We start from the raw sequence: 19,025 nt of genomic DNA, 5'->3' as shown, positions 1-19,025 counted from the left end.
TCTCTTTTTGACAGCATTGCAGTTTGAAGTTAGGGTCTGTGCTTGCTTGGCTGTCACTTGAGCCAAGCCTTTTGAGATGGAGTCTCACGGACTTTTCTGGCTTCCAAGTGCTACCTGGAGATCTCAGTTTCCTAAGGAGCTAGCATTACAGTTGTAAGCCACCAAATGCCTGGCTTAAAGAACATCTTTTTATATCTCAGGTTCTTCAAAAGTGGAGTGAGGTCATATGTAAATGTCTTAAGTATCCCAGCTTGACAATGGTACATAAAAGGGACTCTAATGCAGAACAGCAGTCCATGATAGGGCAGGAACACAGCCCTGGCTGTCAGAACCACTCAACTGGCATCAAACCATTATTTACACATCCGATTCTAAAGGAACACTTCCTCAGATGATGGGATTATTATGTCCATGTCATCCAGTGGTCAACTGTGCTATCTCTAAACCAACTCACCCAGTAATGTTCTGTATGGAGACACTTTTGGACAGTGAGACGCTCTGCTGGGATCGTCTGTTGGCAAACACTGGGGCAGCAGAGGCATCACCCGCTAGAAGGACCGCAGATCTAGGACGTTCCTTGGGCTGTGAGGCTGCAAAGGAAGACAGCACGTTAAATGAAGCATCCCTGTCCACAATCACTGATGCTGGCTTACCTGACAAATGCCACACAGAAGCACAACACTTTAAAATAGGCTAGCCCTTGGAATATGACAGTGTAAGATCATGGAGACAGTTTGACGACAGCTACTAAACTCTGGTCCAATAATTCTACATCTAGAACAACGTAGTTTTATACCCGTCTTCAAGAACGTATGCAAGTTATTTAATGTAGAGTTGTTGAGAAAAGCAAAAGATTGGAAATGACAAAAGTGATCAGCAAAAAGGACTTACTAGTAAGATGCAGTGCTGAGTGTGGTGGCAAATGCCATGTAATATTGCACAGCTAAGGCAGGACAGGGAGTTTGGGTGAAACACAGAGGTCAACAACAAAACAGCCTTCCCAAAATAAGGACATTCTCCATGTACAAACTGTGGTCAGAAGTAACACACACAAAGAATCTTTCACATGGGCTGGGAAGGTGGCTCAGTGGTAGAGCGCTTGCCTTGCATGCATGAGGTCCTGGGTTCGATTCCTCAGCACCACATAAGAAAAAAGAAAAAAGCCAGAAGTGGCGCTGTGGCTCAAGTGGTAGAGCGCTAGCCTTGAGCTGAAGAGCTGAGGGACAGCATCCAGGCCCAGAGTTCAGGCCCCACAACCGGACACCCCCCCCCCCCCCAAAAAAAATCTTTCACATAAAGAGCTTTTGGAGAAAGAAAATAGGCTTCTGAAATAAGGGATAATGTCACAGGAAAACAGGTTAAGGTTAGTAAGACGGATGGGCTGGACCACAGACGGAAGTCGATGTCAGTGTGACCAAGTGACTTGTCTAGCCATCTGCATGCAAATATGGATATAGGCTACACTTAAAGTGTCTAAAGGGAGTTCGTATTCTTCCAGGGGAGTACAGACAGGTATAGCTATTCTCAAGCTCTGCAGTACTCAAGAGAAATGAGGCTTATGGCAGTGGCACTCACCTAGAAGATCCATTAAAGCACAGATTACTGGGCTCCACTTGGGAGTTCATGATGCACAGTCGTGGGTAGGACCCAAGAAGCTGCACAACTAATTGCTCCTGGAACTATACAGTGAAAACACTACCTTGGGCAAGTCTCACAGGTTCCCATGGAACCAGTGAAAAAAGACTACATTACTTGTCAGCAGTTAAAAGTAAGTGAGGGAAATCGATAGCTGAATCACACTATCTGCTTAGGGAAAACAGAGAAATCTGAAACAAAGGCTTCTAACAATCACCTGTGCCTCAACAACACAATGGGGGGAAAAGTGAGAACATGTAAGTATGAAGTATATCACCTAAATGAACAACAGACAAAACAGATGAATAAATTGACAGAAAAGGCAGATTAGAAAGACAAACACTAAATACTATAATAAGAATGAAATAAGAAACAGAGAATTAAGAGGGAAAACTAGTAAGGAAAACCACAATGAAGCCTTGCATAGACTAGTGAATGGCTGAGCATGATTTACCCAGTTTTTAACACTTGAGGTCTTTGAGGTGGGGGAAAATGAACCAATTACATAATTTCACAATTCATAAATAAGTTTAAGTAGCAAGACTCAAACAACTGGGAGGTGCTATAATCAAGTACTTAAGCCCACAGCTTGCTAAAGAGGAGACTGGGTTTCCTAATTGCACAGGGGTCATTTACTCACAGTGGGGTCTGCATCACTGCCTTTCAAGCTAGCACACATACTGTTGATTACAGAAAGTGTGTGGTGATAAATAGCATGGGTAAAGTGCTTTCGTGAGAAAATACTGCTACTGGTCAAGGAAGCTGCAGGCTGAAGCAGCAGCTTCATCCCACTGTGGTTGTCCTGAATAGGTAACTCAAAAATCTTGATGAGGAATGATAAATAAAAGCATTACATTATCAAGCTGCAGCCAGACCATTGGAAAGGACATCAGAGAAGTCGCTCATCTACTTACGCTTGTTCCTCATGATGACGGTGGGCAGTGATGACGTGTCATGTGCCTGGAGGGTCCCTTTGGGCTGCTAGAGAAAAGAGAGTGAACGCATGAAGACTGCACAGGACTGCCCGCTTCTACCAATGTAGGGATGTTGCTGCTTTTCCCAGGCTTGCTTTGCTCACTTCCTAGGCAAGGCATTCTTCCCTCTTCTTAGCCAAGACAGCAGCCGAGCCCCCCCGCAGAAAACCTCGCAGATCCCTCCAGAAAGCTCATCCTCATTACAGTAACTCACTAGTCTTCTCACTAGTCTGCTGGTTACTGAAGAGGAGCATCTCTGCCCTTTTCATTCCTGTTTTGCTACTGACTAGCCTTTATACGTTGTCAAACTCTTATAAAATGCTTAGTTAGGACTTGTAGTGAAATATAACAAAAAATACTTTGAGAAATTGTAGACTGAAACATTTAAGTAGAGAGAAATCCCTAACATGAACTGTTCTAGTTAGGTTACATTGTTACACACAGGAGATGCAACTCAAGTTCTTCTGCAGAACCCAGTGCATTCACAGTATTCACTGTGAAGTCTTAGCACAGATGCCCAACTCCAATAGCTGTAAGGTCAGACAGCTAACAAATGGGAGAAAGGAGTGGAGAGATGATTTAAAACTTGTATATCCTTAAGAAAGAAGCTGCGTGACTACTTGCTATGCATCATGCCAGCTTTTAAGGAACTATAAACCTGACACCATCCTGGATGTTTAAAATCTATAAATGTGGCTGGGAATGTAGCTTACTGGTAGAGTGTTTGCCTAGCATACATGAAGCCCTGCATAAGATTCCTCAGTACTACATACACAGAAAAAGCCAGAAGTGGCATTATGACTCAAGTGGTAGAATACTAGTGTTGAACAAAAGAAGTTCAGGGACAGTGCCCAGGCCCTGAGTTCAAGCCCCAGGACTGGCAAAAAAAAAGTAAAATTAAAAATCTAAAAAAAAGGAAGTGGCGCTGTAGCTCAAGTGGTAGAGCGCTCGCCTTGAGTTGAAGAGCTGAGGGACAACGCCCAGGCCCAGAGTTCAAGCCCCACGACCGACCAAAAAAAAAAAAAAAATGGGGCTGGGAAGGTGGCTCAGTGGTAGAGCGCTTGCCTTGCATGCTTGAGGCTCTGGGTTCGATTCCTTAGCACCATATAAGCAGAAAAAAAAGCCGGAAGTGGCGCTGTGGTTCAAGTGGTAGAGTGCTAGCCTTGAGCTGAAGAGCTGAGGGACAGTGCCCAGGCCCAGAGTCCAGGCCTCACGACCAGACCCTCCCCCCCCCCAAAAAAAAATACTGATTTATGAGTTAGGTATGGTAAAAATCTAAAAATGGATCAATGATTCCTGACTTCGGGTATGTTGGCAATTTATGTTTGGGGGGGAGGTATGGACCACAGAAAGTAAATATAATAAAAGATGGTTAAAAAACAGACTGAGAAGGTAGTAAGTATTACCTATGGAGGAAAAAAGCAGGGTAAAAATTGTAAATGATGACAAAAAAAGCACCCAGGGTTGTATGATCAAATTTTCAGGAAAAATTAAAAATTCAAACTGACAAAAAAATGTGTGTGCATGCATATATATGGGAAGGGGGGGAGGAGAGGAGCAGACTGGATGTGAACTCAGGACTTAGTGCTTGCTCAGCTTGCTTGCTTGGAAGATGTTCTACCACTTGAACTATACTTCTAGCTCTGCTTTCTGCTGATTATTCTGGAGATGGAATCTCAAAGACTTTTCTGGTCTGCCTGGCAGAAAAGGTCCTCCAGATCAGCCTCCTATTTAGCTAGGATCAATAGTGTGAGCCATGGACACCAGGCTTAAGTAATTTTTAAATAACGGCACAACCTCAAAATTAAAAAACAAATACTGCATGTCTGGGTGTGATCAGGGATACAGAAGTTATCTTCTTTCAAGAGGTTCAGTGCTTCTCAAAGGGAAGACACCTAGAAACTCATCAGAATGCAAATTCCTGGGCCCCCTCTCAAGTATGAAATCCTGGGGGCAGCACCCAGTAAATTTCCTCTAGTAAGCCCTTGAGGCCAGTGCACCAAGACAAACGTATCTGGTTTTCAACAAAGTACATACAACGTTGGGCATGCATACATGCAGCTGGAGAGTCTCTTCAGGTAAGGATTGAAAACAGTCTTCCTAAAAGGGTACACCCAAACTCACACTGTTTCTCTACGCACCACTGGAAAAGCAGCACAGGCCCCTATCCATCATGTATCACAAATCCCTGAATCCCTGCTGCCTTCCTCATGGTACTACATACAGAAGTAACAGTGGAGTTGGTGAGGTAGCTCATTGTTTCCCAGCACCATAAAAATAATAAAAGAGTATAAGCTTAAAAAAAAAAAAAGAGCAGTAGATCTGCAGATTTGGTTAAAAAGAAAACTTTAATATTAACATAAACATTAAATTAGCAGAGAAACATATATTTTAACATGTAGGGGCTCTGAATGCTTTCGTTTACTAAGATTCTGAAATTCCTGTATTAACTGAGAACTAATTAAAGAAAAATTGCCTTTCAATTATTCTGGTTAATTTTAGTTGAGACTACGTGATTAAAGCAAAACAAAACAAAACTCATCAGAACTTCAATTCTCAAGACTCATGAGAGTTTTGCTAATCTAAATGCTTCTAGTTTAAGCTTCTTCAAAACCAGAAATTTCTTACCTTCATTTTGACCTTCGCACAGGAAGCCAGACTTTCTCTGCAGCCTTTGTGGACAAAAGCACTGCAATCTGAAAAGAAAGGAGAAGTCAAGGTCACAATAAGCAGCAAGGAGCCTGTGGATTTTCAAGTGAAGTCATCCACATCCCATAACTGAAACTACATTTTGCAGTCCTCTTCTCAGAAGCCGGCCTCAGATGATATCAGGAGGAGAAACAAGAACAGATGTGACTTCTGATTAACAAAAATGTGCAACTTCCCAAAGAGGAAGCCTGAGCAGCTACCAAAATATAAACTTGTAGGTTTGCCTTGCTGCTTATTTGTATGCTGAAATCACAAGAAAACATATGAACAAAGCCAGTAACAGGAGTTATAAATTTTGTGTTACTGTTCCCAATCGCAGGGTGTAGATTTAAACATTTATCTTCCACGTGGGGTCTCAACTACCCTGACCTTTTTGCAACGTGCTCTGACTCAAGAGCCACACACACAAAGGTGATTACAGCTCTCCCCAAACTCCCTGGGAACCCTGACTTAAGAAAAGGGAGGTCTCCTGAGAGATAAAAGTGACTACAAGCTTGCCAAAATAGAAAGACTTCAATTCAGAACACTTCTGATTTCTCCTTTCCTTGTTCTACAAGGTCCACTGCTCAAGAACTGTTTTTGGAAAGGTCATCGCTAGCTCTTACTGCTGAGATGAAGTCATGAAAAAGAACTGTGCCAAACAAAAGGTCAGGGATGAAGATCTGCCCTTGGGGATGACTGAGAAGCAATCTCTCCTGGGAGAGGCTCACTCAGGAAGTCAGCGCAGACAGCATCCCCTGGGTAATGTTTCAGGAAGTGTACTAACAGGTCCAGCCTTGGCCAACTCATGAAATGGGGGTGGTAGGGGGGAATGATGATTTCTGAAGATCAGACGATGGACTACAGGGGAGGAGAGAGGATGGAATGGTAATAGCCAAGGGTGTGGTAACAGTTACTTTGACAACAGTTGCTCCTGCCATACCCACTTGGTTCCCAGGACTTTCCCTGAATCCTTGTTTTAGAATCACTGTTTTAGAATTCTGCTAGGTTTTTCTTCCTTCACTGTGTTCTTCTGCAGTATGGATGTGTGTATCCATTGCTAAACCTAACTCTCCAGGACAGTCAATGCCTAGATTATGGCACCTTTAAAAATGTTTCTCTGTAGACCTCACACCTTTTTTTTTTTTCAATCTAAGCCAAGTGCTCTGACACAAACTAAGTCAACTACTGACACCAAAAGGAGAACAGGACACAAATAGTTGTCAAGGGAGATTAGATTTGGGCCCTGGTCCTGTGGATCACTGTGACTCTCCTCAGGCCTCGGTCTCTTCATCTATAAAACATAAATAGCTGGGTGCTGGTGGCTCATGCCTATAATCCTAATTACCCAGGAGGCTAAGATCTGAAGCCAGCCTGGGCAGGAAAGTCCGTGAGACTCTTATCTCTAATTAACAACCAGAAAACCAGAAGTGATGCTGTGGCTCAAGGGGTAGAGCGCTTGCCTTGAGAGGAAGAGCTCAGGGACAGTGCCCAGGCCCACCCAGAGTTCAAGCCCCATGACTCAAACAAAACAAAAGAAAACCCATTAATAAAGAAGGGTCACAGTCTCCCCCCACCCCTTTTTTAAGTAATGAAGACATGCCAATGAAGAAACTTTCACCATCTGCCTCATTTTAGATGTGTCCATTTAATGAATCAGCCCTTCTTGGTGTAGAGTTTAGCCCCACCCCACCACATATGCACCTAAACAAAATCCTTATAGTACCATCTGTAATACAGACAGTTGAAAGTGATCCAAATGACTGAGTACAGGAACACCTCTGAAATATTTGTATCTGAAATACTGGTAATACAATACCACAGAAAATCCAAAAGTCAATGATGTAGGTCTGTGTTCTCAACATGCTGATTCCCCAAGATACAATACTGGGGAGATAAAGCCAATTACAGAATCAGATACCCTGCTAACAACAAAAATTAAAATTTGGTGACATGAGATGGAACTGTAACAGAGATTTGATGTACACCCAGTTTGTGATAGTACTTATCTATGGGAAAGAAGAGGAATAAGAACAGGAAAACAGGAATTCGTTGCTTTTTAAATTTTACTTTCTGGCAGGGAGCTCAAATTTAACTGAAATGGTTTATTTCTTTAAAATGAAAAATAATGTAAAGTACTAGTGACAAAATGTCATTTTCTTCCCTTCTTTTCTGCTGTGATGGGAAATGAACCCAGGGCCTAACACATCTAAACAAGTGCTCTGTCACATACATACATACGTACATACATACATACATACACACATACATATATACATAATACATTATAATAAATATTATATATATTAGTGAATGCCAGGTACACAGGTACCTCCTAAATTGTCTGTGTGGAATACTTTGTATTAATATCTTTGAAAACTAAGAAGTTCCTTAGAATTCCTCAGAAACATTTCCGCATCATTTGAAGAGTCACCAAACCTATAATAATAAAGCTATTTTCAATTCTATTTTATTTTTCTTTGCTTTACTGAACAAGTAAAATGCTTTTAGTTAACTGAGACACATCTCAACACAGCTTAAGTCTTTTTTTTTTACAGCTGAAGTCTTAACATGCTCTGTGTTATGGTCATGAGTCTTAGTGGTAAACAATTCATATGGACACCTGCTTCAGATACTGAGGTACCTCCTTAAAAACACTCAGCTTGTTACCAAGCAGTACTTGACTCAGTGCCCAGCCACGGGACAGTCTTGGTGTGTTTCGGTGCAGTTGTACATGAGTGAAGAGAAAACTTCTAGCCCTCCTGACATCAGGCAGTCATGCGATTAAAACCATATTCTCTGTTTTGGAAAATAAATAATTTACCAAGAACACAAGAATGAAAGACAAATCGAATACATGTTTAAGGTCATTGCCAAAAACCATACCACAATGTTAGGAAGATCATAGAAAAACTATCTGACCTTTAAATTATTTTATTTAAAAGATTTCCTAATAGCAGTGAGCAATATGCTTTCATTTTCCAAAATTCTTGAAAAAGCTCTCAGTGCAGTAATTTATGGTTCAGAACAGAGCCATAAATTAAATTTTTCTGAAATTAAAAGCAAACAGCCCATCACCAACAAAATCCTTGTTCAAATGAGCCCTCAACAGAAGAAAATGAAATGAAACCCACATGACTGGGGAACTGTAATCTATCTGTTGGTACATTCTTTTAAGCTTCTGCCACCAAACACCACAGATCTTTGTAATATGCCATGTATTTTCTCTCTCAGCAGAAAAATGGGCAGTTAATGAGACTAGCTTACAAAAATCAGCTTTGCCAGGCATGGTGACACACATTTATTGGGAGGCAGAGATGGGAGGAACAAGGCTCCAGGTCCAGCAAGGCAAAAGAAAAGTTTTCAAGCCTCTATCTCAACAAACAAGCTGGGTATGGTAGCTAGGCAGAAGGTGAAACTGGGTGGCAGTCTGAGGGTGGTCCTGGGCAAAAGCATCTATCTGAAAAACAGAGTAAGGCAAAAGGAGCTTGTTCAAGTGATAGATTGCTTGCTTGGCAAGCATAAGACCCTGAGAGTTCAAGCCCCTGTATTGTATTAAAACAACAACAACAACAATAACAAAAACAACAACAAGAAGACCAGCTGCATAGATTTAAGAGGAGTGACTATTCCAAAATAAACTAAAGTTAGGGTATGGAAGAACCACATGCCTTCTTGAGGAAAGACTGACATTTGCGAGCTGACTCACTCAGCCAGAGCTCTGAAGAGGGGTTTTCCAGTACTAGAGCCCACTGATCACCGCTGGGGAATACACTGACTTTTCACTGTTCTATCTACTATAGGCAAATCTGAGAGGCAAACTCTCTATGTGAAAAATGACCCGATCTTTCTTAAGGATACAGGTTGAAGAATTACCTTTCAGAGTAGAAATATGCAACTTCCTCTTATCATTTCAACCCTAACAAAGAAAAAGCAAACAAAATGTTTTAACATGAGCAATGCAGAGATGCACAGATGCCACAATTCTATCCACAGGGAATGTCAGATGATGTTGGTAGCTGGTATAACAACCACAGTGCTCAGACACTCAACAGGAGAGCCATCTAGAAAAGCCTAACCATCCTCGGTGATGTTCCTTAAGAGTGGTTTCATAAGAACATCAGCAAACAAGGAAGCAAAATGAAAGTGCTCTGCTTGAAAAGAACCGACTCTGCTGCTCAGGCTTTCCATTCACCTTCCTTTCCCCTAATAACAAACTTCCTTTTGTTGATCAGTTACCATTCTCATATATATATAAGCAATGAACTCTAAATGCCAGAATATTGTTTACCTACAGAGCTGCTTTTCATAATGAAATACTAAAGCAAAATACAATCATCAGACAGTCTAAGTTCTTCTGTTTCTTTAGATTACAGCTGGTTTACTTGTTTTATTTTTTGGATCAAGAGGAAGCACCTACTACAAAAGTACTCTGAGGCTGCTAACACAAGAGAAAATAAATCAATAATAATATAAATATTTCTTTACATCTGTTAGAAGCAAACAGTAAAACCCTGGCAAGATCCAAAAGCCCAAGTAACAAATTCTTTATTCTGAAGGACACACCAAGCTTTCTACAAATACATTTTTCTGTGGAAGCCGGAAAGAATAACTGATGATCCAAGGTCAGTTTTACATGAGAAAGAATAAATCACTGTAAACACAGCTCTTCTCACCATGAATTCACTTAATCCTAAAGCAGGAGCAGATTGGGCTGTGCAAAAGTCCTTCTAGGGTTTCCTTTAAATTACTTTGAAATATTCCTGACGAAAGACTCCAGCTTCTGCCTGGACTTCTGGTGTTTAAATCCAGGAGGAGAGTGGATGAAAGCTACGTGAATGTTATCTGCCTGTGATTTCTAGCTGCTCCGACCATAACTACCTCTGCATTCCTCCTCATGCAGAGCTGTTACACTCTGTCTCAGACTGGCACAGGTGGATCTGGTGATGTCAGAGATGCTGAGGTTAAAACATTCTATGCTGTTCAATCCTTTAGTATCTTCATGTAGATAGTCATATTAAAGTGGTGGAAGGAAGACAAGATAGCAATGCAAATCATGTTAATCACCCTGAAGAACTACGTAGCTCATCTTTCTAAACCACACCTGGAAACCTGATTGAGCAGGTGTGAAGCTTCATTGGGGGGGGGGGGGGGGGAGTGAGTGAAATGGGGTGATGTTAAACAACAAAAAGTCAAAAAGTTACTTTCTTGAGAGGGATGGAACATTTACTGAAACTCCTGGGAAGATGCAACATGAGAGGCGACGAAGGGAAAGAACAAATGATTCTGAGTCTCCCAATTACTCAGCCCTTCCATTTCCTGCCAAGATAACAGATGGGGCTTCATGCATGCAAACGTGGATTGCAGGCACTGGCCTCCGGGAAGCCAGGAGAAGCAGGCCACTGCTTCTTGTTTTCTGGGAGGATGATTATAACTGTTCCTTTGTTTCCAAGCCTTGACTTCTTCCTTCCTCCTCCTCCTCGTCACATGAGGAAGGCTGCACAATCTAATACACAAATTTCACTGCCACTCCCAGATGGTGAGCCAATTTCAACACTACATTTGGAGCAGGGCACAAAGTTGTAGTTCATGCATGGGTGCCTAAGTTTCTGACGTGGAAATATATTTTTGACCTTTGGATGCTTGGTAGGTGACAACGATATCCTATCTGTACTACGAGCTTCTCTGTCCTGTGGGATTTCTCCAATTGTGACATGAGACAGGCAGCTGCCATGGTGTCATCAAAGCAGAGGACAAGAAGGCTGCTGAGGGGGCCAAGGTTATACCTAGGAAGCTAAATTAGAATTATCCCTTGTATCTGCCACCCCAGCTTAACCAGCAGCAGGCAGAACAGCACCACAACTGTTTGTATCAATGGCAAAATGTTGTAAGGCGTTAATAGTGCCTTGGCAAACCTTCAGAAAAAAAGAATATTGGGTGGGCCATTCAGTTTTTTTATGTGTACATGACAGGTTTAACTTAGCGTTTTTAAAAATCACTAATAGAAACAACAGAGCCAAGAACCATACACAACATTTTAAGATTCATTAAGACAAAGGTGAATGAGGGGAAGAAATAAAAGGTTTTCAATTTACATTAAAAAAAAAAAAATCCTCTCCTAGTGCACACCGACAGCACAGCAGTGCCCTTAGTACGCTCACTGCCCAGAGGGCCCAGCAGAAATCGCTTAGGCTTAATAGGAAGAGGAATCAAGAAATCAAAATGGGACTAGGATGCCTGTGGTTAAAAGAGGTGCACTCTCTTAGCCCATGAACTACAAATGGCCTTTATATTTTAGATGGTAGGGAAAAGAAATGAAATGATGGGTTTTACACAACATGCAAATATTTAAATTTTATGTCCATAATAAGGCCTTATTGTTCCTTGGTTTATATATCTATGGCTACTTTGTCCTGCAACTGCAGAGTCTGGTAGCTGTGACAGACCAGATGGCCCTCAAAAAAGTTAACTGACTCTGGCAGGCCTGTGAGTGCCTCATCAAAACCAGGAACTGAGCTGGTTATTACAGAGATCAGCAATAGGCTAATATGGAACATCAATGCACATGATGTCGGTAAATGGATAAAGCATATGCCAAAGGAACAGATTTGATCCTTTGGTCTAGTGATATAACTCAGAGGTAGAGAGCTGTCTAATATATGAAAAGCCTCAGGACTGATCCCCAGCATAGGAAAACAAAGCACAAGACAACAATAAAAATAAGCCCACATAACCCAACAAGGGACTGCTAGGCAACTATGGGGTTTTTAGGTTATGAATTGTTCCGACAGGGACACAGACTTCCTGAATAGGAGGTAGTCTGTGAATAATAGAGCAGAGTATTTGAAATTGGGGATGTCTGAAAAATTACAGGCTAGAGTTTATTCGTTTACAATAAATTTCCTCAATGATGTTTAAAGAAAAATACAGCCAGAGCTACTTTTGCACATAAATGAGGAACAGATAAGGGGTAGGATGGACAGGAAACTAGAAGCAAATCAGCTTTCCTGAACCAAGAGAGCCTCATCTTAGGAACAGAACAACCAGGTCTCTTACTTGCACAAGTGTAGGCTTCTTTGTTGGTGAAAGGCTTCATACATTGGCTACAGCTGATGGGACCAACAATAGGAATGGAACTGAAAGTATGTCCGTTGAGAGGCTTCTTATCCTTCTCCTTTTCTTTAGAATCTTTCTCTTTCTCCTTAATTTTATCTTTCTCCTTCTCCTTTTCCTGCTGAAAAAAAGATTCAATAGTTAATTCAACACTGAAAGGTCTTCCTAAATGCCCAGATGGCATGTGGTAACTATTTTTGAACAAAGGGGAACTTTACACCGACAGACACTAAGCCCAAGGGCTAACAGCAGCAAGAGGTATTGTCAAGCAAAGTCTCTGGTAAGGCACAGGGTAATAATCCACACAGGAAGCAATGAGCTTAGTGTCAGTATGTAGATGGAGAGGAGAAAGGATGGTGGCAATTCTGGGGTCAGAATTTCTCCAGGGAGGGGAAAGATGCTGCACGAAACATCACACTAGCTGCATATCAATCACTTCCTGAGGAGCTTTTGTGAGATACCCTCCCGAACTCTAAGCCAAAACTATTAAATATTTCGCACACAGAGATTTCACTGATTAGAATTTTTAAAGTTATGGATCTTAACTTTGGCCCAATATTCCAATGGGAAAGAAGAGGCTGTTGAGAAAAAGGAAGACATCTTAGGTCTGGGATGAAAATTAAGTTCTTCTGCTATTACCACAACTGCTTATAATAATGTACTGTAGCCAGGTATACACTATTTCACCCAACCTATCTTTTATTTGCAGAATGGTAAAGGTCCCATTTCTTATGTTTAAAAAAATAAAAACTGGGCACAAGTGGCTCATGTTTATAATCCTAGCTACTCAGGAGGCTGAGATCTGAGGATCACAGTTTGAAGCCAGCCTGGGCAAGAAAGTCCATGAGACTCTTATCTCCAATCAACCACCAGAAAACCAGAAGTGATGCTGTGGTTCAAAGTGGTAGAGCACTAGCCTTGAGCAAAAGAGCCCAGAGACAGGCAGTGCCCAGGCTCTATGACTGACAAACAAAAAAGTAAGTGAAATAAAACATGGAGAGCATTTGGCACAGTGCACAGCATGTATTAACATTTAACAAACTGTATGTAAAAACTCCTATCTGAGCTTTGCTAGCTTACCACCCTCTAACCTAACACTGACATTCATTCCATTACAGTAAAGGATTTTTTTTTTTATTATGGCCAGTCCTGGGCCTTAAACTCTGGGCCAGAACTCTGTCTCTGAGCTTCTTTTTGCTCAAGGCTAATGCTCTACCTCTTGAGTCATAGTGCCACTTTTGGAGTCTCATAGACATTCCTGCCTGGGCTAACTTCGAGCCAGATCTCAGATCTCAGCTTCCTGAGTATCTAGAACTACAGGTGTGCCTATCAGGAAGGACTACCCTGACTGAAGGATAAAAGAAACTGAGGAGTATCAGGAGGACATCAAGGCAGAGAGGCATAAGAGGTCTGGAGAGGACAACTGCCTTGTTTGTCCCTTCAAACAAGTAGCCACCATGGCCACTTCTCCAGTGAAAACAGGGATCCGGAGACAGGCATTCCCCAGGCCTGCCCGCTCACTGCTCTGCCTGGAGGCCCAGAAAGACAGAAAAGCAGGCACAGCATCCTTGGTTTAAAGGGAAAAGGCTTCCCAAGACCTGCTCTCTGATCTCTACTGTGATGCACCCTGCATCCCCATGGTCTCCCTGACCTCCCAGAGGAGGGGGAGGAGGAGGAAGAGGAGGGAGAAGGAGGGAGGAGGAGGAGAAGGAGAAGGAGGAGGAGGAGGAGGAAGCTGACATTCACAGTGTTCTCAAGTTACCAGCCACTGCACTGGGCACTCTCTGGTGACTGAGCTCAGGACACTGGCACAGGGTGTGACAAAGGTGGCTTGAGTACCAGACTGCTCTCACTTTTGACACCTCAAAACAATACAGGAATGTCAGAAATTCTCTGGCAACACAAGAAAGCAAAGGGCTTTCATGTGACATCAAGCATCAATCCAAGAGGGGCTGTTACCAAAACTTACACAGGCATGAAGAGAAATGGAAAGGTACTTAAGCCGTGATATTGAACAAGTAACTGAAGAATGCTTACTGAAATACCTAGAATAGTCAGGGACATTTCAGGTTCACACTGGACTTGAGAGGCCAGAACATGCTCTTTACTTGCCATATTTTAGAAGTAATATTTGGCAAAGCATTCAACTGACTCATCAGTATCAGTGGACTAAGGACTAATTTCTTTTCAAACCAACTGAACCATGAAGACCTACAATTCACCTCTATCGCCACTGTTAGAATCTAGAAAATACCTAACAAGTGGGTTCACGAGCATAACAACTACTATCATGTAATTTTAAATCAGTACCTTCCACACAGATTATTCCACCTGACTCAGTAACAATGAAGTAGATAGGATGAATGTTCTTTCCCACTGAAAGGATAATAAATGACAGCCAAAATCCTGAACAGTTATGAAGGGTGATGAAGCATCATAGTAAATACTTCACACATTTTATTACAATAACCAAATTAGTTCTATTTATCCCCATTTCAGATATGAAATGACTGAGGGTTAGGGATGCCCAATAATGCACTCAAGTGTACAGAGGTAGTATTCCTGCTGGAATTCAACTGAAGTGGACCTGGCCACTTCAAGCTCAGATCTCTTTTCTCTGCTTCGGCAGAGGTCCTGAGAGGTTCCTTGACTTGCAAAATGTTTCTGAGGAAAAGATCAGTGGTCAAGATTAGAACCCGTGTTTTCTGCCTTCTTCAGAACTCATCTACTAGGAAGAAATGGTATTTATCTGCTAAGTCTATCATTCACATGAAGTCCTTTGTTAACAGAATATATGTCACAGAAATCTAAGAGCCAAATTGCCCATACTATTAAGCTACCAAAACAAAACACCAGAAGGGAGAAAAACCAAAACTAAATGACTCCATTTTACAAAACAGGAACTGTTCTAAACGAAAATTAGCACACGAAAGTCTTAACAAAATCTGAGCCTAAGTAACTCCCTTTTTCTTTCAATTGCACTTTTCTAAAGATTTTTCTCCATGTATAAACTGCTAAGCTAAAAACTTTTGATTTTTCTTTTTTTGCTCAAAAAAGCTACAAGCATGCTTCAATGGTTAAATTCTCTATAGCAATTAGTTTAGCCTCTCAAGCCTTGCTATGCTCTTCAAATGTGAATAAATGATAAATAATTATCATTCTATATGTAACAATGGCACTAGTTCTTCCACGGATTAAAAAAAAAAGCTACACTGGTTCATCCTGTGTTCATTAGAACTCAGTTCTTTAAAGAAGTCAGGCGCTTACCTGTCCATGTTTCAGTCCTGTGAATCTCACTGCTATGAGGGGTACTTCAGGAAGCCGACCCCATTTTATCGACATGATCCAGCCCCCATGCCAGAAAATGTGTTCTCACAGAAGGATGGCTCATGCCAGCCAAGCAGCACTCAGCAGCTTTGAGCTGCCATTAGCAAGATGGTAAGAGGAAGCCAGAGACTGGGTGAGAAAGGGAAGGAGGGAGGGCTGAAGCTGCCTGTTTCCTTCAAACTGTCTTAACTATTTGAATGCTGCTAGAAGAGCATACCAACTGCCTTAAAGGACACAGGAAGGGAGAAAAAACGAATCTTCCAAAAGACGCTGCTGTGTTGATGGTCCTTATGGTGCAATACGGACAATCTGGCAAGGACTAAGGCCAAGTTTTTCACAGCAGAAGTTAAGGAACCAGAACTATTGCTCCAAATTTTATAAAGATCAGATCATAAGAAAATGTTTAGTGAAGCTGCCTGTGGTAAAAAAGAAAAGCAAAGGGTTTTCTTATGAGAAATAGTAATGTGCTTTACTTTGAAAGGCTGATGTGCTTAAGTTCTTTCATATAGAAGCCACACCAAAAAAAAAAAAAAAAAAAAAAAAAAAAATGGGGCAGGACTATAACTCATGTACACAAAAACACCTACGCTGAGTTAGACTAAGAACTGGTCTAAAATATTTCCATCTACCTTCTGGTTGTCTATGCAGAAAAGAAATCTTAATAGAAACAAAAAAACAGATAGAATGGTTGAAAGAGGCTTCTTCCACTCACTTTATGAACCTAAAATTAGGCATTTGGGTATGTAAATACAAACAAGCAGACTTAGCAGGAAACAGTATTACCACCTCTTAAAGATAAAAGCAGAAGCTGTCAGCTTCCCGTTAGACTTCCTGTTTAAGTTCCCCAACATTTTCATAAACATTCGATATATTTGGCTAATAATTTAGGCCAGTTATTGGCAACTCCAAAAAGGTTGGGTGAACAATCTTATATTGAAAGTATAGAGTTTATGTACAATAAAATCTACTGCTGGGGCTGGGGAGGTGGCTCAGTGGTAGAGCGCTTGCCTTGCATGCATGAGGCCCTGGGTTCGATTCCCCAGCACCACATAAGCAAAAAGAAAAAAAGCGGAAGTGGCGCTGTGGCTCAAGTGGTAGAGTGCTAGCCTTGAGCTGAAGAGCTGAGGGACAGTGCCCAGGCCCAGAGTTCAGCCCCACAACAGGGCCCCCCCAAAAAACAAAACAAAACAAAACAATAAAATCTACTGCTATCTGCAAAATATAAAATTCAGTACATGTGAACAATCTGCTGCCTGATGGCTGTCTAATTTAACTGATTCAAATATTTAAAAACTGTATCCTTTGCACAACCACTTAAAATTTTAAAAACCAAAACCCAACAATTTATGTGCTAAATAATTTATAGACACAGTAAAATAAACTGAATGTAAGAAGCCAAAGTTAATAATTATGACTTACTTTCCTAAATCATGTATATAAATCATCATCATTTCCAAACCATCCTCAGCTAAGTATTATAGATGTCACTTTAGTGTAATTATTTAAAAGATGAACAAAATAAGTAAACCAGATGTCTTCTGCTGTATGTACTAAAATCTTTTTTTAACATCATGGGAATATAACATTATACATAGTTAAGGAAAATTTAATATTCCTTTATTTTTGTAATAATTAAAAAGATAAAATACTTCTGTCCGGTAAATCTCTACTGCAATTAGCACTGCTTCATTATGTCCCCTATTATTATCTTTGCCTAAAATTACAAAATCAAGATGTTTCTCAGTAAGTTTTATAACAATCTTATTAGCTGTTTATTTCACTCTACCAGCCCTTTAACAATCTCATTTACTTTTTTTTTTTTTGCATTACTGGTGTTGAGCACAGGACCTCACTAGTGCTAAGAAACAGCTCTACCTCTTGAGCCATACTCCCTACTCACGGCCTTTGTATTTTGCTTCCAGGGTCATGCTTATTTTCCCCAGACTTGTTTCAAATTTGGGATCCTCCTTTTTACCTTTCCAAGTACCCAGGAATGCGAAGAGAAGCCTCTCCTTTGTTAATTTATTTTTACCTCAAAGACTAGAGTTTGCCAGGAGAGGGAAAAGGAGAACCAACAAGGGAAAGGGCCATTGTGTTAGAGGTTAATCTGTCACTGCTGGTAGAAATGGCTGAAGTAACAATTGACCTCTTGCCTCTGATCACTCTCCTTAGTTAAATTGACAATATTCTTTCACAACTGAGCTTGTTTCCTCTTTTAGTCTTGGCTTCAAGATCTTTGAGGGTTGTGCAGTCTCCAGCAACAGAAACAGACAAAAAAAAAAATCACAAATCCAAACCCCTGGATTGCCACCCATATCTCTTTATCAAGTGTGTAGGTTGCCCACATGATTAAGATTATTAAGATGGCATCTTTTATGATAATTAACTAACTTGTACATAACAATACTATAATAATATTACTAATAACAGATTGTGTTTGAGAGTAACCATCAAGTGACAAGCAAGACTTCAAGCACTTCTGCCTTATCATCTAGTCTTATGACTTGAGATATACTTTCCTGTGCTTCAAAGAATAAGCAGAGACTTGATGTAAAGGTCAAGCTCCAGTTGGGGGTGTCTGCAGCCTGTGAGATGATTGACTTAGGTGGCGTACAAATGCCAAGGATGACACTTACTTTGCTCTTCTTACTGCTGGACATTTTATTCTTGATATAGCTGAAGGTACGACTAACTTTGGTTCCACTCTTCCCTTCAAAATCTTTCTTGGTGAGGCTTGGTGGCAGGAAATTGTAGTTTTCTTCTGTTATACTAAATGAAAACAAGAAAATTGACTTTTTTTTAAGGACTACAAAAGTTAAATGGGAAGCAAAGAAAGAGACACCCTGAACGGTTTCATACAATATTCTATGATGTTCATACTGCCAAAGCCTGGTTGTTTTTTTTATAGCAGTCATTAATATTGCAATTATGGACTTCTGTTAATATTCTGTAATTATTTTATCTGAACCTTCTTAACCAAAAATAGCATTCAATCTACAAACTTCTTTGCAATAAGTATTTGAAAGAAAATCTATGTATGTAATGAAGGCAGACTATTGGTAATAAGGTTTGCAAAACAAAATCTATGACTGAGTGCATATCCTGTCTCCTGAACAGTGGAGGCCACACATCTTTTCAAGCCTTTTTAGCATACTAGGCAATGAAGACTGTGAGCTAGTCTGTGCGTGAAGCCATGCCTGTGCTCTTCTTTTAAGAAGAGAAAGCAATCAGAATTCAGGTAGAATGCAGAGAGATCCATTTTATCTACTTAAGTACTTCAGGAAGCTT

General features: G+C 40.8%; 1 protein-coding gene and 1 non-coding gene across 2 annotated transcripts in view; one reads left to right on the top strand and one right to left on the bottom strand.

Moving 5' to 3' along the window:
• The window catches only part of Akap13 (A-kinase anchoring protein 13), a 177,502-nt gene that overhangs the window by 22,467 nt on the left and 136,010 nt on the right, over window positions 1–19,025 (bottom strand). The window contains 5 exon segments of the mRNA XM_042698540.1: window positions 455–590; window positions 2,550–2,616; window positions 5,238–5,305; window positions 12,354–12,528; window positions 18,374–18,506. Of these exon segments, the coding sequence (XP_042554474.1) occupies window positions 455–590; window positions 2,550–2,616; window positions 5,238–5,305; window positions 12,354–12,528; window positions 18,374–18,506 (579 nt within the window).
• On the top strand, window positions 16,717–16,785 carry Trnaa-ugc. Its single transcript has one exon. It is a non-coding gene; the product is annotated as a tRNA-Ala (tRNA).

The sequence above is a fragment of the Dipodomys spectabilis genome, unplaced genomic scaffold (assembly GCF_019054845.1).
Source record: "Dipodomys spectabilis isolate Male_0828 unplaced genomic scaffold, ASM1905484v1 ptg000233l, whole genome shotgun sequence".
Taxonomy (NCBI): Eukaryota; Metazoa; Chordata; class Mammalia; order Rodentia; family Heteromyidae; genus Dipodomys; species Dipodomys spectabilis.
This window is presented reverse-complemented; position numbering and strand designations above follow the sequence as displayed.